The 26,848-nt window shown below is 34.6% G+C and overlaps 1 protein-coding gene and 1 long non-coding RNA gene across 5 annotated transcripts; one reads left to right on the top strand and one right to left on the bottom strand.

Annotated features, from left to right (window-relative positions):
* Positions 1-12: 12 nt before the first annotated feature.
* LOC129928320 (metalloprotease mig-17-like) lies at positions 13-26,388 on the top strand. The gene is made up of 11 exons (XM_056042192.1): positions 13-83; positions 2,624-2,766; positions 2,899-2,936; positions 12,917-13,025; positions 14,820-14,951; positions 16,461-16,596; positions 17,795-17,926; positions 19,126-19,180; positions 20,044-20,202; positions 21,563-21,656; positions 26,186-26,388. Exons 1-11 carry the CDS (start codon positions 21-23, stop codon positions 26,211-26,213), a joined length of 1,089 nt encoding a protein of 362 aa, XP_055898167.1. The 5' UTR covers positions 13-20; the 3' UTR covers positions 26,214-26,388.
* Positions 6,421-11,480, bottom strand: LOC129928321 (uncharacterized). Of its 4 annotated transcripts, XR_008779921.1 has the most exons (5): positions 10,564-10,767; positions 9,935-10,144; positions 8,618-8,724; positions 8,198-8,266; positions 6,421-7,835 (listed from the first exon to the last, which is right to left on the bottom strand). It is a non-coding gene; the product is annotated as an uncharacterized LOC129928321 (long non-coding RNA). The 4 variants fall into 4 exon arrangements; XR_008779918.1 differs by lacking the exons at positions 9,935-10,144; positions 10,564-10,767 and adding an exon at positions 10,825-11,480; XR_008779920.1 differs by having other exon boundaries at positions 9,935-10,754.
* Positions 26,389-26,848: the final 460 nt, after the last annotated feature.

Below are 26,848 nucleotides of genomic sequence, written 5' to 3' on the forward strand. Positions count from 1 at the left end.
CCCCACAGGTCAATGCTATAATGAGTTCGCTTTCTACTTATGGAATCAACATTGAGATCAGACTTAAAAAGTTGGATATTTTGGTCCGTAATTTATGTTAATATTATTACTTTATTTTCCTATCTTTTAAATAAGAACTTTAATACTTAAGAATACAAATGAATGATGAATTTAATAGTTCTTTATCATACGTTTTTACATCGACACTCTAGAAATGGAATATGTACAAAAGATATCAAATAAAAATAAAACAAGTCATATTAAAGCATGTTTTAATCAATTCCTTTTTTTATTAAGCTGAATAGTTAAGCGCTTGGCTTCTGAACATGGGGTAATGGGTTCGAACCTCGGAGAAGACTGTGATTTTGAATTTCGGTATTTTTAGGGCTCGCCTGAGTCCACCCAGCTCTAATGGGCATCTGACTTTCGTTGGAGAAAGTAAAAGCAGTTGATCGTTGTGCTGGCCACATGACATCCTGCTCGTTAACCGTTGGTCAAAGAAACAGAAGACCTTAACATCATCAGCCCTATAGATCACAAGGTCTGAAAGGGGAACTTTACTACTTACTTAGTTGATATATATTTATAGCTTTATAGCTTTTATATAGCGCTACTTTCATGCTTATAGCATGCTCAGAGCGCTTTGGTCCAATCTCATTTGTGGACCAGTGGGGGGGGGGGTATCTAGTAGTTAGTTTTCCGTGCTGCCTTTAGGCGCCCAGTAAACACAGCTCTGCCCGAGTCGGGTGTCGAACCTCGAGCCCCCTTCTAGGTAGCCAAGCACTTAGCCTCTCGACCACGCTTGTCGCTAGTGGTCTATACTTTCTCATTTTAGTTATGTTTTGTAATGCCTCAATATTGCAAGGAGTCTTTCCATTGAGCCTTCACATTAAAGTTATTTTGTTACAGTCCAGCTTCTTCTTTCTCGTTCTTATGTTTATGTTGGAGCGTTCAAAGGACTAGACCAATATATGAGATGAACTTGCGCAGTGGTTGCCAAATCAGGGAGCTCTCCATATAGTTTTCTTTCTATAGGACTTTCTACGGTCAAGCTAATGCCAATTTGCAGACAATTTTCTGTAGCTTCTATTTATTCATTCCATTCCTTATTTGAAACGAAGACTTGAGGGGAATGCCCGCAAAAAATGGGTAAATAAGTACAATAACATTCCACTTTCTGACCTTGTGATCTTTAGGGCAGATGATGCGGTTGGCAGATGCAAAAACAAATGTTTAAAAAAATGCCTAATCTAATTTTAAGATGATTATATTTTGAAAAATTATTACTGTCAAACCAGAGTTTTCACTGTTTGGCCAATCAGATACTATTCTTTTTTCTCAAACATACAGTAAGCTCACATTTCTAGGAAATACAGTAATATTATTATACAATGCAAAGACATTCTTCCAAGCCAATAATAGCCCAATACTTTTAATTAAAAGATGCAATGTAAACGACTAGACCTGAGCTGCGGTTTTCTACACTGTAACATATGTTATCTTATGAAATACATGCATACATAATTACATACATACATACATACATACATACTTACATACATACATACATACATACATACATACATACATACATACATACATACATGTTAGACACTTAGTTTAGTTAAGTTATGGACTATAATAGACTGACTGTGAACGCACATTTTAAAGTGACGACATAGTCTTTGTGGCTAGAGAATATTGTAGAGTGTAGACTTTTAGATTCAGTTATTGCTAGGCTCTCAAAGGGATAACAGCGTTGTAGCGACTGACTCGACTGTGGCCCATTCTGTATTAAAGATTGTTATATTTTCATCTGGAGTGAACTAAAACATTGAGCCTTTGATCCTGTTTGTTATCGTATACTGTTGTTGTGACGGAGCATGTTAAAACATAATACAAAGTTACAAGGTACTCACCCATCTAGAATTATCAAGGTTTTTTGGAAATACTTCAAATACAGCTTATTACACATACATCCGTTACAATACATGCATACCATACATACAAACAAACATACATACATGCATACCATACATACAAACATACATACATATATACATATATACATACAAACATACATACAAACATACATAAATACATACATACATACATACATACATATATACATATATACATACAAACATACATACAAACATACATACATACATACATAAATACATACATACATACATACATACATATATACATACATACAAACATACATACAAACATACATACATATATATATATACATACAAACATACATACAAACATACATAAATACATACATACATACATACATACATACATATATACATATATACATACAAACATACATACAAACATACATACAAACATACATAAATACATACATACATACATACATACATATATACATACAAACATACATACAAACATACATAAATACATACATACATACATACATACATACATATATACATACATACAAACATACATACATACATACATACATACATACATACATACATACATACATACATACATACATAAATATATACATACGCCTTACTTTCTGATTTATATTATAAATAGTAAAAATACCTGCTTGGAATATTATTTTCTTTTTTTATTTCAACAGAACACAAATTTGTTTCCAGCAGTATCTATCGAATACGGTAATGGTATAGATAGAGACGTCGCCTTGAGTTCATTCGATTATTGGCTTGCTGCCCACAACTCTCATAATAATTTAAAATATGATTTCGCATTTTTATGGACAGGGTAAGAATTAACGGTAATTTTTTGCTATAATATTCAACTGGATTTTGTATTTTATGCAGAGTGATGTATTGGGATACACATGAAAGTAAAGTCATTTGATTAAATGTGCATCTTTTTTGTTGCAACATGTAGGTATGATCTTTATGGAGACAGTGATGACTTCGTAGCAGGTACGATGTATGGCTAATGTTTAGTAGACAATTAGTTAATCATTTCTATTGAGGATAAACTGAGCAATTTCGTTAATTTGAACGTTCAAAATGCCAACTAAATAAAGATTACAAATAGAAGATCATTAAAAATTTTGATTTACCAGTGCTATATAGAACATAATGATGATTATGTTACTTTCAAAGAAAGGTTAGCTTAGCAGCACTTTAGTTTGTACACCGGATACACCAATAAGCTTGCTACTTAATAGATTTTCCGCCATGTTTGAAAACCTTCAGTAGATTGTCATGTAATCAAAACAAGTGGTATAGACATTGTCAGCCCATGTTTATTTATTTAGCATGGGCTGACTGCTTGCCCAAATTGGCCCTTGCATTACCATACTGGCCAAACGACAAATTGATAGCCATACGACGTACATCTATTAATAGAATAAGGGGGAAGCATTAGACTTTTATTCTTATTCTATTACCTTAAACCTATTTTAAAACAAAAGAAAAATAAATTTAAAAAGTGAATAATTATTCCTTATTTCGTTACATGCAATACCTATGTTTAAAATATAGTGCGAAACTCATAGTTTATCTAAAGGGGGGAGAAGTCGGTCCTTAATACTACATCTACCAACAATAATGTACAAGTTATTTTCCTTATTCGATATAAAGCAAACTAATTATATGCGAATGATCCTGTCACCAATAGAGTATCTGTGTTTATTGATTCATGTCTGCATATATGCGATATATTATTGTTTAAAGTATCGACTTGATCTGAAGATGCGTCAGGAAGAAATAGTGATGGCAATTATTTAAGGGGACTAAACCCAACAAATTTAGCCGTATATGTGAGTACTGAAGTATTAGTTTGCCTTGCTGCTATTAAACAAAATTCATTACCAGTAATTAATTGTGTGATTGGTTACTTTTTTTTAAATTTCGATTCATGTCTTTCTATGTCAATGAATAATTGTGCAAAGTTTCAACCATGGAACTATACTAATGGAACACCAGCTTCGAGTTTTTTACAAAGACAAAGAGAGTCGAAGTGCCGTCGCGCATCTTTTTCGCGCACCATACCATTTTGAAAAATCGATGAGGATGCCAAAGAAGAAATTTACTCCGAGAGCCACTTGGATTGACCTTCATTGAGAGTAAAACTTCCCCACACTATATTTTATTAGATCTGTAAAAACTTTATCCATTTTCTGACTATCTGATAAAATAGATACAATTTCCCTGAATAAGAGATCGTCACAAAAGTTTTTTTTTTCGATCACCCTATAAAATGCCACTTATTTTCCAAAAAATAGAATCTAAATTCCGAAAATACAATCTTTCAGTGTTTCTGTGTTTGGTTTATTTACACTAAATCTGGATGAAGACCTGTCTACCGTTCCGCCAAATGCGTATTTGTTACGATATACTAAATTGCACGAAATAAAAATAGGAGACCTAATACAGTTTTGACATTCCAAGCTACGCATTTCTAATCGTTTTTTTTTTTATTATCGAAAGCACTAGGCTATAGGCATACACGTCTCGTGGGAAACAAAGAAAAAATTAATCTTGATAATATTGTAGCCTAAATAAAATGACAAACAAAAAAAACAAAAAAACAAAAAACAACTATAGCCTAATCTAAAATGAAATAGATCTAGAGCTAGATTTTCTTGGACGAATGATATAAAATAAGTATAAATAATAAGTCATAAGAATCTGATAGATCTAAAACAAATACTGATAGAGTCATTCATTAATTAATTATTAGAATTACTTGACTACCAACTGGGTATTTTTATTGCCAAAATACAATGTATTTTATGTGCATTTATTAAAAACAACAACCAAAAATTAAGCGTTTGACGCAACTAGATCTAATATTAGTAATATATAGATTCTAGTTCTAGATCCAGAAAGCTACTTCTCTAATTCAGTTTTCTTGTTTAATTCTAGTTAGATCTAGATGTCTAGACCACTAGATCTAAATCTAGCCAGGGTTTTTGTCATGGAATAGATTTATAAAACTTCAGCCACCTACTGATCACGATATGACAGATAGGCCTACTCTCTCTACTACTCAGTAGACTCTAGACTCTAGATCTAGTACTAGTAGACTAAGTAGATCACTACATTTGACTAGATGATTACTAGATCACAGTAAAATTCAATGTGTACTTCCGACTTTAGCTCAACAAACAAGTCTACTCCAAAGTATAGATCTACTAGTAAAGTCACAAAGTGTAAAGGATCATTATATATTCACATAAAAAAAATTATAGGCCTAAAATGAATCGAATAATCAGTCACTAATTTGACTATTCACAAATCTAAATTGTTTTTTTTTTAAAATGGCAAGTGTTATTGATGACTTCTGACTTGTAAACCAGTTGCAGAGATTCTAGTTTTTATTTTGATGACATGTTACGATATATCAATGATATTTAGATAAACCTATAATAGTGGAACAGACAGAAGGACCATTTAATATAAGGCAAAGAAGTAAGATGTTTATAATCCATCAAACTATGATCAAACTCACAGAGGACTTGTGTCATTTGTGACGGCATTTCATGCATTTACAGAAGCTACAAACTATTCTACAAAAATGATAGGCTTGTCTTTGATTCCGAAGACTTATGAGGAATGCTATGTTTCCAGTGGCTACTCAGCCCCAGCTGTGACCTACATATTATGCCACACTGAGCACAGGCATAACCATTGTCCACCTGTGGTAGAATCAGTTGTTTTTTTTCTTTTTGCCGTCTACCCTCGGCAATTAATTTTCATTGGTGTATACCACACCTTTGTAAGTGACCTCCAGCTGTCTCGCTCTGAAGCTGTATGCAACCAGGTGCTCTCTTATTCTATGTCAGTTAAAGCAAGTTGGCGCCTAAGCTTGTCTTTAAAGCATTTCTGTGGTACCTCTTTATGTGCATATGACATGTTAGGCAAATAGGTTTTGCCTATCGGAAGGCCATTTCGGAATATATAGGTGTTTAAAATGAAACTCCAAACATCTGGACTTCCAGTAACCAAGAAAATAAGCTTAGGATTCAAAGAGACGACACTGGCATTTCAGCTAAGACAATCAGTAAAATTAATAGCAACTTTAATTGCAGTCCACCAAACAAGATAAAAAGAAACAAGTGTGGCTTCAATAGCATTGATGATATTTAGTTTACTTTTATCTCATTTACTAGTATTACTATTTCATTGACTAAGGTTTTTTATTGTCAAATATGCATAAGTACATGTACTAGTTCCTGCAATTTGATGAAAAATAATAATTAAATTGTGTGTAGTCTATATACAAATGTTTATAAGAGATCACAGCTTAGCTTAATTTACTTAATTTCAAAACTATGATTTTGTGTTCTGACTCTACTCTAAATAAATTATATTTTATTTTAAGAATGCAAAGTTGGAAATTCTGTTCTGATGAAAAAAAATTATTAAAATAAAGTAGATGTTTAAGGTTTCTTTGTATTTATTTTTAAATTATTTATTCATTAAAAATTAATTGTTCATTAACATTTACTTGAAGTAAAGATCAAAAACACAAATTCAATTCATGCAGATCACAGCCCATCACTTAAATGTATTTACTGTCAATTCTACACACTATTCATTTCAAAATGTTGCTTTAAATTGTTATATGACACAATCAAAGTACTGGTACCTCACATTGATGTAGGCCTAAAGCACCTGAAATAATGACAAATTTTCATTCAATAACTTGTACTGTCATTTATTATCAGACGTGTTAAAACTAATGACCTGTATCATCATCATTGGCCTCCTTCAGTCGTAGAAATAGGAAGTGGGGGCGACCAGTTTTTCTTGTGTCAGTAGTGTGTTAAAACTAATGACCTGTGTATATAATTTATTAAGCAGGAGCATCAACAAATCTTGAACAATAATTGTCTACAGAAAAACTTTATTCTTATCCAAACAATATACATTTACAATGTATTTAAGCAAGTTAATGTATATTTATACAAATCTATATGGCCTAAAGATTATAGCGTATTTTGATGTGTGAATACCAAGTTACATTATTACATGAAAATAGTGTACTCATTTTTAAAATATTCTGGGTAATAAAAATAAAAAACTAATGATACAATAAAATTGAAGCATTAGTCAAAAAAAGAAAAATTTCACTCAAGATCTATGTGAACTCTACTTGAAAATTAATTAATTAATTAATTTTGAAATTAATTTTAAAAAATTATGGTTCTTTAGTCAATGGAATGATAGCAGCAATTATTTAACAATTTCATGATTATCCATTCATTTCAATATACTTATAACTGAAAAATAATTCATAAGGTTTAGATACAACCATTTGAAATAATGATTATAATTTTTTTCTTAATTTGCTTAATTCAAATCTAATATAAACAAGATTTCCTCTGTCAAGAAACTTATGAGGGAACAACATGCATGTTCTTCTCAGTAAGTTTTGCAAAGGGAATTAAGAATATTTAATTGATGTTGCTTTTTTTTTTGCCAACATTTTAAACCTTTGCACCAGGTTTTAGTTTTAAGGAGAATGCACCATATTTTATATGTTTACCTTTGTTAGATTCTTATTTTAATTTTAAAAAAGTAAAATTTCCCTTACCACTCATCCACTGCACTCCCTCTTGTTTTAATGGGGCTCAGATTAATAGTTTTCAAGTACAATATCAAACAGATTTAAAGAAATACTAAATCCAAACCTGTTGGCTGAATGACAGGATATACATAAATATGTATACAGCTTACAGTATAATATATATATCTTAAATTAAAATTGGTCCAAGACTTTTATTTTGCAACATGATGGGATTTTCCTTTCTGGTGGTGCTATGCAGGAGTCCAAGAATCTCATCTTTTCTCATAACAGAAAGTTATCTAGTTATAAAAATAAATAAAAGGATTTTAAAAAAAATTAAAAAATATGTGTGACATATGTGTTGACCATGCTAAAAGTATATATGTTATTAATTATAGTTATATAATTTTGCCATTCTAAAAATAGTCTGTACCTAAAAGGAGCTACTGTGTTAATGTGTAGACATGGCCCTGACCTTAATAGTTATGAATTATTACTATAGGTGAAGGCAGATGTTCAGTTAATTTGATGCACATTGAACTAATCTAAAAGCAACTATAACATATATTATGATTTACATTTTCATGGAAAACTAGTTTTTCAAAAATACAAGTACTTCAGCTTATGAGAAAAGTACATGGGAAAAATTGCAGTACCTTACCTTTAAGAGGTGCAACCAATCATTGACTTTTCAGGAATGCATGCCTTTTTCTTGCATTTCCAAACATAACTGTAATTATACAATTAGGCATATTGGTTAATTTCTTTTGAAAACATTACAATAAAAAAATAATATTATTAAATTGAAAACGTTGTATCAAACATACAAATTATCAGACAATTTTGCCTAATTTCATCTAACAGTTTATTGTAAAGGAATGGCCTGCACAACAGCCAAGGTATATTAGGCATTCATGAAAGATGAATGTGCTTAAGAGTGTTATAAATAAAAAATAAAAAAACTTAGAGAAAAATGTTAAATTCCATCCCAGATATTTGGATGTTGCTTGACCATGAAAATCACACAATTCATAAAACATCTATTAGATAACTAAAATAAAAATTGTATAGTAGTACTTACATTAAATATTGAATGGATGCCCAGAGAGTAGAAATAGTATAAGTATGATCCTTGAGCCATTCTGGTACATCATCAGAACTGGTTGCCATGGTTCTACTTGTTAATAACTGAAACATTACAAACATTTTTTTTTTATAATTTATCACAGACTAGAATAGAAATGTTGCCAGGAAAAATACCAATGGTTAGAATACACCTGATGCTACTTTTGTAGCCTTATTACTGGTTAAAATGCACCAAAACTTCATTAATTAAATCTGAAAAGAAACATATATTATATGTATCACACAAGTCCAAGTTTATCAGAGTGTCAGCAAATAATTAACTAGATATGTGAGTTTTATATTAAAGTACTGAATTTCAGGGGATAGATCCAACTTGACACCACATCATTTATTATTTCATGAACTCATGGGTCTGGGTATGGCATGCAATGGAATGGAAACTAATATGGGGTGTAGGCAAGGCATGAATTATAAATTGTCTTGTATAGATTAGATTGGGTAAAACTGCCAATCGAAGGTAACTTTTACTGATAGATCTGGATCAATTATAAATTTATGGGACCTAGGCCTGCATAAATTTTATCTTTTATTTATATATTTTATGTACATATATAACTAGTCTAGAATCTATAATTATATCTTAATAATAATTTTTGTAGATAGATGTCATATAATATCTAACATATTTAGTATAGATCAGTAGATTTAGAATTTTAGCTAGTGGAATATTTTTATATCCTAATCTGAACTGGATCTATATATCTAGAATTTAGATCAGTAGATTTAGTATTTTAGGTAGTAAAATCTTTTATACTCTAAATCTAAACTGGATCTAGATCTAATTATTCTAGAAGCTCAGATCTAGAAGACTAGTTGTCAAGATTTGACTACACTATGGCTAATGCACTAGCTTAGTAGGCCTACTACATAGATCAAGAGACAGAGTACTAATAGACTCGTCTTGCCTCGTTGGGCCTCTCAAATCAGCTATAGACTTTAGAGACAATTTAGGAAGGTGAATATCGATCCAATTCAAAGATCTACAATCTACATGTTAGAGTCTAGCTAGAGATGCTAGATCTAGTCTAGAAGGCTTATCAATAAAAAATAAAATCAATCATTTCTAAAGTTTGTAAAATTATATGTAGATCTAATCTATCTATTTATAATATAATAAAAATCTGTCTACTTTTTAAATATTTAAAATGATATGGCTGGTGATATTAATTATTTTAATTGAGACATTGACATACTGTCACACGTAACAAAGTAACAAAATAATTAGATCTTATACTAACTCATAGACTCATACCATATTGTACTAAACCTTCGAGTTTACGTTCCACTACCTTGACTTGACTATATTGACTAAATAAAGGGCACTATTAGATGTAGATTATTATCTATGATGATGATGTTTATCAACTGGTAGATCTATAAGTAGTATCGTCACTTTAAGTATAATCAGTATAACCACTGCATTCGTTTCATTCACTGTCTGTATCAATAATCGTGTGAATGACTGAATGTGATGTGAAAGTGAAGTCTAGATTTAGAATAATTTAGATAGAATTGATAGATTATAGATCTACTATTAAAAAGTATTAACTATACTAACTATAGTGTCTATACTATAGTATAGCCAGTATGACTCGTATGAGTATACTCATATACTGTAAAAGTGTAGGCCTATAATTATTAACTATAATAGTAAGTATAGCTATAGACAGACTAGATCATAGATGATCGATAGATCTAGAATCTTCAATCTAGATTCTAGACTCTGGACTAGAGTCACTAGATTTGACTAGATCTATAAATATTCATATTGACAATTATTGATCTCATGTATGGTCTAGATCTAGATAAAATAGAGTGGATCTCATGACTGTCTATATTAGATCTATTGATTTTTTTTTAAAACGTTAAATAAATCTAGACCTTAGTCTTTAACTTTAGTCTAGGCCTAGGTGTTGTAGATCTATATTATTCTAGATATTATACAAGAGATCTAGATCAATATAAGTCCGGTTTTTTAAAAATTCGCATTCGAAATTTTAAATACCCAGATTTAAGTATTTATATACCCATATTGGTAGGTCCGAGTTAATCATTTATTAGATCTATTAAAGCATGTCTATATAAATGATTATTATTTTAAAAATATATTATTATATAAAAGATATAGTTATGAATATTTACTTTAAAAAATTAAAGAAAATGAATTTTTCACTTTTGCCAATTAACACTCTGGCTAGCAAAAAGGATGACTCCTCAATACTGTGAAAAGACGATAACTGCATGAGTTGGTTTGGAATTGTATTTTGTAAGACTAATTTTCAAAACATATCCTTCATGAGAGAGAACGAAAAAAGGTTGTCAAAAAAAAAAGCTGGCTGGACTACGCAAATAATGGACCAGCCTCTCTCTCTTGATATCTTGTTAAGAACATTGGTGACCGGGAAAAGTGGATGGTTTGGTTGCGCGGGACAGATGATAAAAATGACATGTACATAAAAAAAATCCAGATTTTGTGTAAAATACCCAAATGAGGAAGTACTGGAAACACCTATTTTAATGAAGTGGCCTTAAAAAAAAATCTTTTGTGACGATCCATTATTCAGGGAAATTGTATCTATTTTATCAGATAGTCAGAAAATGGATAAAGTTTTTACAGATCTAATAAAATATAGTGTGGGGAAGTTTTACTCTCAATGAAGGTCAATCCAAGTGGCTCTCGGAGTAAATTTCTTCTTTGGCATCCTCATCGATTTTTCAAATTGGTATGGTGCGCGAAAAAAGATGCGCGACGGCACTCTGATCATAAAATCTCGAAGCTGGTGTTCCATTAGTATAGTTCCATGTTTCAACTTGATCCGAGAATGGGTGTGAGAGAAATAACCTGTACACACTTTTTACCAGACAGACAAACACACAGACGGAGACATGAATATAAGCTTTGTAAAAAAATATAAACAAGACTTAATGCGAAATTGAAGACATTGTTAATATTAACGCTACGATCTTTTATATTTTATTTAGTTAGTTGGCAAGCGGTACGTGACGTTTTGGCGCCGCAGTTTTGGCCCCGCCGTTTTGACGACGGGACGTTTTGGCGCGAGCCGTTTTGGCGACGGGACGCTTTGGCGCGAGATATCATTTGACGATAATTTAATAATCACGTAGCTTTTATAACAATGTTTATTTCACTCTACCATACTATTGTCTGTATAGTATGAATTCTAACACCGTTCAGCGAATTTTTTTATTTTTTTAATTATAAAGGTTTTGCCTATTTCATGAATATAGGCCTATAATAAGTCAGATTCCTGAATGGTAATGACATGCTATATGTGAGTTCTGCTAATCGCACTGGATGACATTTATGGATTTCTTTCCAAAAGATTTTTTTTTATTTGACATTAGTATAATATACGAACTAGCTAAGTGTCACACTTTAATATAACAAAAACCATGTTAACATCTAAAGCTCTATTACGCTGAATGACGACAATAACTCCACACTTAGTAAAGATCAAGACACAGAATGTGGTCAGTACAAACTCTAACGTGAAAAAATACATTTTGAGAAATTGGGTAGGGGTGATTTGGGTGACACATCTCGCATTGACGCAGGTAGAGTTAAACAAATGAAGACAAGACCAGCACCGAGCACTGGTCGTTGGCGTCATGCGTCTTGCGATCACCTCCTTGGGAATGGTCATTACATGTGACACCTATCCCGCCCACCCCTCTTCTGCTCACATTTCACTCCTTGTATTTACTCTTTCCTCCACCCCTCCCCTCTCTCACGCGATTTTTTTGTTTTTAATTTTAAAGTAATATCTTTAAAAACTTTTTTGAAAATAAAAGTGTGCCTCTTAATAAACACACATACACAAGCCAAAATGTTTAAGAAAATGATGTGAAAAACAAACACACATTTACATTTAGTACGTGAAAAATATGTCTTAACACAAACACTCATGCAAAACATAGATATGAATAATTATTTTAAAAGAAATAATATAATAAACGTACATAATGTATTTCGCGCCAAAACGTCCCGTCGCCAAAACGGCTCGCGCCAAAACGACCTTCGCGCCAAAACGGCGGGGCCAAAACGGCGGCGCCAAAACGGCGGCGCCAAAACGTCCTGCTTCGGTTGGCAAGAGTGATGTTTAATTTAGCGTCCTTGACATTTAGTTGAACTTAGACTCTGCACAAGAAAATATGACGATAAAAAATTGTAAATCCTTTTCTCTATGTCAAGTGTTTTATTATATCTCTACAGGCTACGCTCATACCGGGGCAGTCTGTAAACCATGGATAGCCTCGGGCGTAGGGGAGTTCAATATGACATACATGACAGCAATAGTCACTGCCCATGAGATAGGACACATGTAAGTTAATAGTGCTGATTATTCAGATGATCAAATAATTCATTGAACTTACGAATCATATTAAAAAAAATAGTGCATATTAGTATTAACTATTCCACATAAGTCTAGCAATTGTAATTGAAACCAGCTTTACATTTTAAAGATCATGACAAAAAATATAGAGAAATGTGGTTAGAATTGTGGTGAGAATTGTGGTGAGAATTGTGGTGAATGCAAACTTATTTTCAACTACTTTAGAATTTCTTACTTTGCCTGTGTGCAGGATTAATTTGTTTTCCCCGTAGCTTTCCCTGTAGCTTCAGGGCCAGCCTTAAGCAAGGGTTAAGTAGACAGCCTCCTGGTGGGGCCTCGCATAGGACAAAGAAAAAATATTTTTTAGAAAAAAAAAGCGTAACTTGCAACATTGCAAAGTTCTATTGCTCTAGGTCTGCTAGACAAGCTAGACATTTTTACCAAGACTCAAGGTTTTTTTAACGAAATGTAAGATTGACTTGTTAGACTACCAATGTAAGAAGACCTTTTGGTGAAAATGTCGAGATGTTATTTCGAGTCTGGTGCATCAAAAGGAGATGCAGGCGCAAGCGATGTAGAGGAGAGTCAGCTTCTCGGGTTTATTTTTAATTCAATTCTTCATTTGGGCCCACCAAAGTCACTTTATTTGAGATCTCCACGTACCCAAGGTTGGCCCAGGCGGCTATATAATATATATATATAAATATATACAAGGCTTTTTTGTGACGGAGTACCGGCACCTTTTTTAATGTGGGGAAAATGTCTTAGTTTTCTTGTATTTTAACGTATATTATTAATTCATTAGTTATTAAAACTTAGGTAATCAATCACTGAGTACCGGCACCTAATCACTGAGTACCGGCACCTAATCACTGAGTACCGGCATCTATTTAAAAAAAAAAAACGCAATCAATTGAGGCCGATTCATTGCAAAGTGCAAAGTCCGGTCAAACTCAAGAGATTTGGAATTATGTTTTTTTTTTTACTTCCCGTTAGTGAAGGCAACGGGTCATGGGCTTAGGGCTATTTCCAAGTCTGATGGCTCATTAGCTCAAAGAGACTATTTGAAGTTGTAGAATGTGGGAAAGGTGGCAGTAGATGGTGTTCTTGCGCTGGAGTAAAAAGAAAATGAATTAATAGTGAAAATTAAAGATTAAAACATGTTTTTAGATATATTTTCTTTGATCTGATCGAGCCTTCCATCAGACCGATCGAGCTTACTAACTAGGGGGAGAAATCCGATCGAGGAAAAGTACGCTTGGCGATACCTACCCTACACCTCTTTGACCTCATATTTAATGTTAACTAAGCCTAGTGATACATTAAATCAGATTTATTTTTTATAGACAAAAGGACGAGGAATTCAGAGATACCATCAGTTTTTTCTTGGGTCAGACCTTTACGTGCTATAAAAATCCAAACGGAAAAATGGCTGCCAGCGGGCTTAATGCGCTCGAACTTCGCACTTTATGTTTATTGTTTGTTTGACATGTTTCGGATGTTCCTTCAGAGTTGAAGATAGTTTACTTCCTAGTCCAAACCTCCCGCAGGACGAGCGGGCAGGATTTGAACCCTCGACCATCGATAAATCCGAACGACAGTCCATCGCGCAAACCGCACGACCAGGCAGCCATACTCTAGGTGCTGTTTTACTACTACACACCAAGTATCAGAATTTATAAGATGACATTGTGAAGTCAAATGTGACGATGTAACATCCATGGTCTCTTATCATTCTCATAAAGTCCACGATTAACTCATTTACATTTCATCATCTTACAGACTAGGTGCGAATCACGATGGTCCAGAAAGTAGTAACGTCATGGCTGCAATCTCAAGACAGTCCGCCATCAATCGATGGTATTTCTCAAGTCTCTCGGCCACCGCTATAAAGAATTATACATCTAGTCTGACGTGAGTAAATTTTGTATCTCAGGAATTGTTTAGGGAAGAGTTATCGATGTTATCTTGTAAAGACAATATTTAATAATTTATATATTTCTAGCATGAGGCATTATTTTTGGAATATTAATTAATAATGATAGCCTATATTACAAACAACTTGTTTGTGATATAACTACAGCTCATTCCGGATAATCGGACAACAGAAAGTTGTTTTGTCCCAATAATCGGCAGGTCCGATTACACGAACATGCCCCATGTTACAACAAGACCGAGTGGTGGTAATTTTTATGTAACAATATGTATCTAAGCGCTTTAACATCTGAAAGTCAAAAATGTCGGACTGGCATATACATTGGACATATTTTTTTTATAAGATAAGTGCAGGATATCTGGACCAAACCAGGGATTAATTTCGACGATTGTACGGGCTTTTCAGTCTCTTTGTAGTAATAAGTGAAGTTTCTTTCTGTCACAAGATGTATCTTTATATTTATTTAACGCCTCTTCTGGTGTTTATTGAGGTGTCTGCTGAATGATAATTAAATGTCTGCTCTTTACTAGACTTGATGTCGCGTATGTCTACTACTGAGTACTTTGACTATATTTATAATAGCACAAAAAACATAGAGATTCAAATAAAAATTCACTGGTAAGTCTGGCCATCAAGAAATACATTGAAATACTTTACATACATTAATAATGTAATCCAATAGAATTCATCAAGTACATAGCTAGTTATGCTTTCTATACATTGGGCATGATGCGTCTCTACACTCCTGTGTCCATGGTGACAACTAACTTTTGACCATGTGCTCAGCTCTCAGAACGAGACTTTTAACCCATCATTCCAAGCAAACCTTTACGTGAAACATATTACCTATGAGTTCGTAGTCTGCTCTGTGATTCCCGTAATTCCCGACTAGTTCATGTCACAATAGCTAACAGACAATGGTGTGACACTATCCATTCTGTACCTAAATACCAATTGACCTTTTGGGGATCAGGCCCACTTTTGGTCTTCCTTACCCCACCCTTGTTAAGTCTCTATAGTTTAGTTTAGTCCACTGGTCTGTTTCGGTAATTTGGAAAGATAACTTTTAAGATACTTTGAGATACGAGTGATTTCTAGATTATTTCCCTTTACTATAGTCAAAGATTCTTTTCACTTTCTAGTACATACACATTTTATTTATAAAAACTCGAAAGAATCACAAAACTTCTACATTTATACTTCTAAATATTAGCTAGATTAACTGAACTCTCACTTTCCTATAAATCCCATTGATACTTTCTTGTAAATCCTTGTTATACTTCAGAATATAAGCTAGAATCACAAAACTTCTACATTCTCATTCATCCTTTTTATGCTTCTTAATATTAGCTAGAATCCACTTTCCAAATATTCCTTGTTTTACTTACACATAAGCTACCATATTTGGAACCTTAAATTCATCCATAAGTCAGCAAGCCACAAAAATTATTTTACTGTGACCTGTGTATGTTTTGGTTTCGCTCTAGGAGCAACTGCTTACTGACAACAGATCCTGCATCTACTAAACCTACTGTCACTTATGGAGCCTATACTGGTCATATCCTGGATCCTAATGCTGTTTGCCAAAGAGCGTTAAATAATTCCAATTCATATATGTGTCTGGTAAATCGTTCGTATTATTATGTCAAATTTTTCTTTCGAATTTTAGCATTATTAGAAATAAGTCTAAATGTTTAACATATGTATATATATACATTATAACTTTTATATAGCGCTAATTTCATGCTTATAGCATGCTCAGAGCCCTTTTGGTCCAATTTCATTTGTGGACCAGTGGGGGGGGGGATGGGGTTATCTAGGAATTGGTTTTCGGGGTGCTTCGCACTTGGCCTCTCGACCATGCTTCCCGCCAACATATGCAACATTTTCGTTTGGAAAAGAATTTTGCTTTTAGAAATGGTCTGTTTGCGTTACTTGAGAATATTAACTGACTAACTAAGCGACTGAAACTCGTGCAAGCTATCATGAAAATATTGAATGTCATTGTTTTGATTTGATAACTCTGCCGTTAGGATTCTTATCCCGTGGAACTGGGTGAAACATGGAGGGGCTTTTTGAGTCCACCACTTTTCAAGGTAATATTTTGTCCGTTGTCCTGGCCAGTGTTTTTAAAGCCGACTTAAATCGTTGACGTACGCTAAATAAAGGAACTGCTGCTGGATGATAATGCTACACCCACCGACTGCTACATCTCAAGAGTTACTCGACAGTTTAGGGTAGAGCGTTGTAATCTTTTGGGTATCTAGGGGAAGCGGTGTGGGTGATCTCCCCATCCCCCCACACTAGAAAGACGAGCCTACTTTTTTTTTTAGAGAAATCACAAAATTTGTGTACAAAATTAATTACCAATCTTAATAATTTATGATCATTATTTATATTTTGACCTGTTTTTTTTTTAAATAATACCACCCTCTTTTTTAGGTATGGTTATGGTAGATTTGACCCGGGAGGAAGGGACAGTGAGCTCTTCTTGTTGAGAAATCACGTAACTTGCTAAGAATATTGCTTCTTATAAGCCGCCCCATCCCCACTATAATGTAAAAAAAAAAATAGTGAATAAAAAATGAAAGATACGAGGGGTGGTACATGAAATCGACCCCTACACCCTAACTTTTGACTTTTGGGGGAGTATGGTACATTAGTGGAGATATTAGACAATAAATGTTTTTTTTTAAATGTAGAAATATAAGCTATATATGCTACTTATTAAATTTTTATCTTGTGTCTACCCCTCCCCCTTTTTTGACCTTAATTACATAATTTGATTGTTTAAACTAATGAAGAAACGTCCCCCATACAGGAGTGGCCTTTCTACAACCATCAATCACCAAGCGGCGACAGAGTTTGTGTTAAAATTTATTGTAAGAAACCTGGCACAAACTTGTGTTATGAAGCATTTGCATCAGATGGTATGGTCTGCGACACCAATAAGGTAAACTTTTAAATATGCCTCTATTTATGTGTCGTCGTAAGGGGGATTTCACCGTTGAAAATTAGGCTGTGATATTTAACCCACTCGGTAGAAGTGTACAGAGAAGGAGTATGGCTTTCCTGGTGTGCTCGATCTTCGGCCTCGCCTCTAGCTCAAGCATCTTGGGAAACGAACTAAATAGAGAAGTAAGAAACTGCATCTACCCGGATCCCACCCAGACAGGGTTGTTCAGATAAGACGTGGGAGGAAGGCCTCCATGGTCCTAGTGTTTCAAGAGTCTTCCACTCCACTCTTTCGACTATTACAAGAAAGAATAACCAACAACAAATAATTGCATTCCAGAAATAATGAGGGGTGTCAATTTGTAATCAAATTTAATTCACGATCATCATTTTAAATTTGGATACAAGATTTTAGGTGTCCTATTTAGTTTGTTCTTTTCGACGGATTCATGAACACAAACTATTAGAGTACTATTTCTTCTCTTTTCTTGCACTATGCTACTTGCAGGGGAAGGGGAAATGGATGGGAGTTAGGATACTAATGACAATTTTTATTCGTGAGAACGTCAGGAAGGGCGGCCCGAAATTTGAGTTCAGAACTTTATTACTGGATTGAGTGCAGTGGCGTAGCTAGCGTGGGGGGGGGGGGATATAAATTCGAAGGTACTCCATCGCCTCCACTTGAGATGGGCCCCCAAATGAATGTCCTAAATTTGTTTTTACATAACATATTAAATATTACGGAACTGTCATGTAATCTTGCTATTCACGTGGTGTCAAGGTACTAGACAGAATTGATCTACATGATGTTATAAATGCCTTTATTGCACAGAAAGCACGGCTTGAGAATAGTGCATTATCTCGCCAATAAACAACGGTATTGTTCATTAAAGGAGACTTAATGATTTTGTTTTTAACTCTTCACTTATATACTGTACCAATTAGAATTTAGACTTATGTATCTATTTAGTGTATTATCTCATGTTATGATGTCGAATGTCAAAAAGCAGGGGGCCCTAGGAGGATCGGGCCCATCGAACCCAAAAGCCCTAGCTACGCCACTAGGGTGAGGAGATAATTCAGAAATGAAATGGCTATTTAGGATCCTTAGCTAATTAAATAAAAATACGGGTCACTTCATTTGAGAGGTAGAAACTTACATTTTAATATTTAGCTAAGCTATATGTTGTATTTCAGAGATGTAAAAAAGGTAAATGCATGCCAGACAGTACAGCTCCTCATAATCTTGACTGTAAGTTATTTTATTTTGATAATTTGAATATTTAACAGTGTACATGGATACACTCGTTAGCGTTAGACTTAGAAACATCTTACCCTATTCCGCAAGTTCTGAAAGGGGAGACCTCAATTTTAATTTTAATACTATTAATCTAATCTCTTTCTGTAGCTGAACTCACAAAGAAAGGTTTATTAAGTTGAACTCATGGAAACACACTGACTTTGGGTTTCCTGTTTAAAATATTATTTAACCTTGATTAGGCCAATATTACAATATGTATGGTCAACTTGAGACTATAGTCTCCATTATTATGTACTATTAACAGTCAATAGTTGTAAAAAATGGTGTATTTTTAAGAAAAAAAACTAGTTTCCATAATTGATTTAAAAAAATAAATTTTTAGCTTTCAGAAAAGAAAAAAGTAGCCGTTGCATCAGAACCTTGAAAGGTCTAAAATATCGTGATGTCGGATTTTCAATACCTTTTCTAGTTTACGAGATCTAAACGTGACGTACGGACGGACAATTAGTTCACACAAAATTAGTAAAGGCTATTCACCTTTCGGGGGACGATAATAAAAAACAAAGTAAGACAATACAAAGATAAAGAACAAATTGCTAGTAATACTTTTCTCTTATTTACTGCCAATAGAACACGGAATGGGTTGCCTGAGTCAGCCATGGATACCAATGACGTAGTAGAGTTTTAGTCTCTAATTAACATGCTCGACTAAATAGACACATTGATACACGTTGGACGTTATTATCTTCTTTTAAGAAGAAACGTCTGCAGTTTATGAGATAAGATAAGATAAGATAAGATAAGATAAGATGACTAGTAAACTAAATGATGCGATGGTTTTAATTTAATTTCAGCAAGTTGCGTGTTTGGTGATCAAAAAAGGCTGGAGTTTACTAACTTTAAAGGAACATGCCACGAACACATTTCATTGGATAGTTCAGCCTACTGTTATGACGCAGTTGTTGTTCAAAGTTGCTGCAACTCATGCAAGGCACATTACACTGGGCGTGCAGGTACGTTCATGGCCATAACATAATACTTGTAAAATACTTACTTGAACTCGATATCTCATATATTTTTAAGGACAATAATTGTTCTTTTGATTTCATTCAAACCTGGAAATGATATTTTTTTGTATCATCCCGCCTATTTAGAGGTATGGATTCTATGAGCAGCCCACTAACCAGCATCAATCTGTCTATATCAGCGGTTCTCAACCTTTTAGGCTCGGCGACCCCTTTTTACAATCCCCACTCTGCCGCGACCCCCCCCCCGCACACACACACCCCACAATAGAAGAATAGACAAAAACAATCCATTTTTTCGATGGTCTTTGGCGACCCCTGGCAAATCTTCAATCGACCCCCAAGGGGGTCGCGACCCACAGGTTGAGAACCCCTGGTCTATATGGACATGATGCTTATCGAAGACTTCCAGACAGGAGAGGAACAAGAGAAGCTGTACATGATACATAACACACTGGTGGCTGCCTGATCGTGCGTTACGGGCTGGACTGTCGTTCAGACTTGTCGATGTTCCCGGGTTCGTACCCTGCCCGCTGCCATCCCCCGTCGTCCTGCGGGAGGTTTGGACAAGAAGTAAATTATCTTAACAACTCTGAAGGAACATTTGAAACATGGAAAACGTTTTACAACACTGAACCAAGGCTTGCAAATACCTAGGCATATATACGACTATGTATAAAGGATAATAAAGCATAATAAGACCAGAGAGCGTTTTGAAATATTGTGGATTGGAATGGACACCAAACTACTAGGACGTCCTTCATTTCACTACACTAAAGTTCTGGTTCGTTCAGTTTCTCGCATTTTCTTTGATGCAGAAGTGTGCTATTGAGTTTCTCATAAAAAGTTATGATTCTGATTGAAATTAACATAAGTGGTCATTGTACTTTGTAACTCAAAGGCTACCTAAGACTAAGAATGCTTTATTGGTCCTTGTTCTAAATTTGTGTTAATTAAAAGCATTTTTTTTCTCAAATGAAAACAACATCAACATTCACATTAATAGAACAGACAAAAACTATAGAGTTAAGTCATTCACTACACACAGACGTCTTGATAATTTTCCAGTTTCCTACTCAACAAGTAGCGCTGACACAGTCTGACATAGTAAGGAATGAACACGTTTTGTACCGTTCGATTCTAGTCTTGACAAACAGAAATTGCCCACTTCGCGACCACGTGACGTGGTTATTACCGCTGGAAGAGACCGTATTGATAACGAAAGTAAAACGTTTTGAAGTTTTGTCTAATGAAATGGATTTTACTTTTGTAAGTCTAGTTAACGCAACGATTTAGTTTAGAAATATCCGAATAGAGTTTGAATACATTTTGTGCTTACATTTTTCAGGGTGTGAATATGGCGATAGTGTTTTGGGGTGTAATAAATCTCCCAGAGAACAAATGTGTCCAAATAATATGGATACGTGCTGTGAATACTGCAAGTGAGTATCAAAAACTTCATTTGTATAAACTGCGTTTAATTTTAAGACCAGGAACAACGATTTGTGAATCGAGGCCCTAGGCGAAGTGAATAACCCAATAGCCATAGAACCATAGAGCTCTGCTCTGTCTGAGTTTTGGTCCTGAGTTTTGCAATTTTTTTCTCTACTAAAATATGTTTTGAGGCCTGTGCCAGGCCCCCATTAATCGGAGGCCTTACACGGCTGACTAGTTTTTCTATGCCAAAGGCCGGCCCTGTTAAGACAAGCGAAATCCCTGACATTGGTATTTTAATGTGTGTATTGCTACGTTTAGAATTCTAAGAATCTGACCTTGTCGCCGTTCTACCTCTGGAAATAACGTCCTTCATTGGTTTCACCATTTGGTATAGCGAAATTATAATCCAGTAAAACAATGAACATAGTGCAATCATCCACCGAATTCAGATAAAAATCCAATCATTGTCAACACATCTCAACTTCTCTCTTCTTTCAGAGATATCCCAACACACTCCACATATGTGTCCGCGCGAGATATTCATGAGATAAAAATAGAAAATCATAGTATCTAAAGGAGTAGTGACCAGTAGTAGAAATAAGGTTATTCATTGACCCTAGAATGTTAAATTGCGGGGGGGGGGGGGGGGGGGGGGTAGCAGGCTTACAAGACTACTGACTATTCTACAATTAGCTTACACGACATTATTAATGTTTATGTTCTGTTGTCTGGAGCTTTCTATATAATACAATTATTTTAAAACATATTAATAGATTTGCGGGTTTATCAGTTCATTTCAGCTATATAATGATTTTCCAATTCCCTTCCATGTCAACATCAATAGTTATCAAAATCTTAATGATTACTTTTTGGTTTAAATTTGTTTAGAAAATAATTTGGTTTACATTGTCTAGTCACAGTCTAGATACATATTAAGTGTCTCAACTTTATCTTGTATATTAGTCTCTTGCACCTCTATAATATTTACTGTACACCATTCCTTAAAAATTAGTTTGACATACAAGCACTGACTTTTTGCGTGGACCAACGATTGTATTATCTTATACCTCCACTCTTAACATTCAAAATAATATAGTTACACCCATATGTCTATTTATTTGAATTCATTTTTGCACATAAGGACAACTGTTCAGCCATTGTTGGCTTCATATGAACAAAAATAATGATTATTTTATACAATATATACAAAAAGCAAGATTTGCGCAAAAGAAAAATGTACACAAATAAAACAAGGTTACAAAAGACAGTTTGTGTGGAAACACAAACTCAAAATCGGCCCCCGAAGAGGTCCACCCAGGCAGGCTTCAATATTTTCAAAAAGAACATCCAAATGAAATTATATCAAAGACAAATGAGAGATAAGAATGGAGAAAGAAGGTTAACAGATCTTGTGTAGTGCCCCAACGGTCCCGCAGATCAAAGGATAGGTGTAAGTGAATGTAAAGTTAGATGTGAACCTGGTCTAACTAGTTCCCCTTTCAGACCTTGTGGTCTATAGAGCAGATGATGTAAAGTTCATCTGTTTTTGTGGCCTACGGTTAACGAGGGTGTCATGTAGCCAGCACAACGACCAACCGCCTATACTTCTCCCCAACTAATGTCAGGTACCCATTAGAGCTGAGTGGACTCAGAGGCGCCCAAAGATTCCAAAGTTGAAAATCCCAGTCTTCACCAGGATTCGAACCCGGGACCCCCGGTTCCGAAGCTAAGCGCTTTACCGCTCAGCCACCGCGCCTCCCCTGCCCTAACTGATGTCTTATAATTGATCTAATTGTTTTGCAAAGGCTCAATCTCTTATTCGAATCCTCATAAAAAAATATAAAAAAATTTCCGCAATAAAAAAAATATTCAGAAAAATGGAATTTATAAGATTACTATTCAAATTAAATTAGGTCTTACTTATAATGCATACTAATTAGCTTTTTCTCTTTATAAAAATGCTTGCATAACTTATTTTAAAAATTAGATTTTTCGCTTCAAGAAAAAAAAAAGTAGCCGTTGCATCAGAACTTTTAATGGTCTAAAATATTGTGATGTCGGATTTTCAATATCTTTTCTAGTTTACGAGATCTAAACGGGACGGACGGACAGACGGTCAGACGGACAGACGGACAGACATTTCGCATAAAACTAATAGCGTCTTTTCCCCTTTCGGGGGCCGCTAAAAATAGTTTTAATTAGTTCTTGAAACCTTATGGAGTTTAAATCCTTTACTTTTCGATATGTTGGCTTTAAAACAAAAATATTGGATCATAATCGTGAATAAAAAAAAAATCGTTTTTGTTCAATGTAAAACCGCTGCAGGTTTGATCAGGAAAATGACTGAATGTTGAAGATGTAAGGCAAGTATTAACATTACATTGTTGTATTCTGTTTTAATTCTCCTGACATGTATGTATGTATGTATGCATGCGTGCGTGTGTGTGCGTTCGCGTGTGTGCGTGTGTGTGTGTGTGTTCGCGTATGTGTGTGTGCGTGCGTGTGTGTGTGCGTGTGTGTGTGTATCTTGGAGGAGAACTATCTGAATATCATAGAGACTTGTTCACTAATGAAAATCTTGAGAACCTGTTCGACTGTGTCGGTTTCTGTCGTTTGACTGGATGAAATGCAAATATTTTTGTCCATTATACGAAGACACTTCATTCTCCCTGACAACAAACTCGTTCTTTTTCTCCTTCGTTCTCTTGACAACAAACATTTTTGTCAATTTAGGGACCAATAGTCGTCACTATGCGGACGCCGCTGAATATTCTGGGAGAGGACCCTTCCCGGGATTGTCAGCACCATCTGCAGACTCTCCGCTGGGATGTAATCTCACACTTAACAGGCGCAGTAGCAACAGTTGGAGGCGGCAATAATATTTTGCGACTCGCCCTTTTTGAACTGGGATCTATAACACGTTCCCTGAATCACAATGGCCGTGTCAAAACGATTATAGCCCTTTCATATGCTCTCTCAAGATCTCGTTCTACAAGAATATGGCTAATACATTTTGGCGGAGAGGGGAACTCAAAAAATACATATCGAACAAGTATTTACGGAACAAATGTTAGACACCTCTTTTTGACAAAACCCATTAAATAATTTGTGTAAAATATTTGAATATAACAGACATTTCCAATAGGACAATTAATCAGAAACATGTGTAAACCAGCGTTATAGTGTTGAGTGTTTCTCTTTTTGAATGTACTTGTAGACATACACATCAAGTCAATGCAAAAAAAGTTTGACAACTTCAAATTCAGTTAAGTTTTCGATAAATTTATTTACTATTCAAATCTGGCGATTCGTCACAAGTAGCGTAGAGGACTACAATATCTACATTCCACTGTACTTCTCGGCACTCCACAGTACTTCTTGCACTCCACAGTACTTCTTGAGATCCACAGTTCTTCTCGGCACTCCACTGTAATTCTCGGCACTCCAAAGTACTTCGTTGCACTCCACAGTACTTCTCAGCACTCCACAGTACTTCTCTGCACTCCACTGTACTTCTCGGCACTCCACAGTAATTCTCTGCACTCCATGGTACTTCTCTGCACTCCAAAGTACTTCTCTGCACTCCATAGTATTTCTTGGCACTCCACAGTACTTCTCTGCACTCCACTGTGCTTCTCTGCACTCCACAGTACTTCTTGCACTCCACTGTACTCCCCTGCACTCCACAGTACTTCTCTGCACTCCACTGTACTTCTCTGCACTCCACTGTACTTCTCTGCACTCCACTGTACTTCTCTGCACTCCACTGTACTGCTCATCAATTCCGAGCCGTACACATCTCCCTCCAACTGTATCCTCTCATGTCCACTCCAGTTTACTCTAAGCTAGCTAGCTTGTCTCGTTTCTTCTACTGTGTCTTGCTTATTCTCTTTCTCTCTCTACTGTCCAAACAAGCTTCTAGAGTCTAGACCAGCGGTTCTCAACCTTTTTAGGTCGTCGACCCCCCTTACACGATTCTCCACTAGGCGGCGACCCCAAACCGTAAAATTTATTTCGTTGATAGACCTAGGTAGAACCTAATTGTGATTTTTATAAAATCATAATCCTATTTATATCCGACATGTATGTTGTATTTGCATAGCAAAAGCCTTCTACTTTTATACTTTGTGTACGAAAATTTTGTGCCTATAAAAAAAATAATTAATGTATACCCTCAATGGTACAAATGTGCTTGTTACAACACTTAAGAGATGGTAAAAAAAAAATTCAAAGAAAAAAAATATATTAAAAAAAAATTCTGATTTGTCTTAAGTCTAGACTATGGTAGAATAATACAGCTTCTATAGCATTTACATTAAGAAAAATCACGTGACTAACTCGAATTATCTAAACGACGTCTTATTAACAAACAGGCTGACCTCAGTCATTTGACCTGTGACCTCTACATGAGCAGCTAGTTCATTTAACATTAATTCTGCAGTCAATCCAAAAGTCACATGTTGTCAGTTTCGTCATATTTTAATGTTTGATTAAAATCTTTTTATGTAACTTTTTCTGTTTTATTTTTTTTCAGGGGTTTTGTTTCTTCTGTAGTTGGCTGACGTTCACAAGTGCGTTTACAATTTTCCAACATTATTTCCCCTGAATAAAGGCCAACTAACAATTACAGAAATGAAAATGTTGCATGTATTTAACTCAAGAGTGGATTTGTTTGTTTCTTTTTAAATGGTGATATTGTTGTTAGTATTGAAATGAATAAATCTTAACCAACGTTCATTATCGCTTATTTATTTAGCTTTTGTGATCTAGGTCATGTGATCTTCAAATAGGTTCAATCTAAAGAAAGAAGTTCAGTCAGTAAATTGAAGCCCACCAGCACAAATAAAATGCATTTTGTCTGCGTGTTTTCTTTAAGATTAATATACAATAAAATAACTAATAAACAATTCATTTAACTACTGACAGCCATTCGTTGCACGAGTCACGAATCTATCTGATGTACATAAAACTTAAAACTTTTAATCTAGTCTAGTTAAAACCTAGTCTGACTTTTCAGAAATGTTTCAGGACACTCAGTTCTGAAGTCTTCGCAGCAGTTTCCATCACGAGACATCTGACGTCACAAGAACAGGGAACAGGCCGCCATTCGTTGCACAAGTAGAGACACGAATCTTTTTGATGTGCATAAAATTTTAGACTTTTAATCTTCGAGTCATTGTGAATGTTTTCTGATAGA

This window comes from Biomphalaria glabrata, chromosome 9 (genome assembly GCF_947242115.1).
Source record: "Biomphalaria glabrata chromosome 9, xgBioGlab47.1, whole genome shotgun sequence".
Lineage (NCBI taxonomy): Eukaryota > Metazoa > Mollusca > Gastropoda > Planorbidae > Biomphalaria > Biomphalaria glabrata.

What these genes read in the sequence shown, in the direction of transcription:
- LOC129928320 (XM_056042192.1), top strand. Translation starts at nt 21, where the DNA reads ATGAGTTCGCTTTCTACTTATGGAATCAACATTGAGATCAGACTTAAA. An exon ending in AATTATACATCTAGTCTGAC is followed by an intron (nt 14,952 to 16,460) that starts GTGAGTAAATTT and finishes GTTTCGCTCTAG; the next exon opens with GAGCAACTGCTTACTGACAA. An exon ending in CCAATTCATATATGTGTCTG is followed by an intron (nt 16,597 to 17,794) that starts GTAAATCGTTCG and finishes TCCCCCATACAG; the next exon opens with GAGTGGCCTTTCTACAACCA.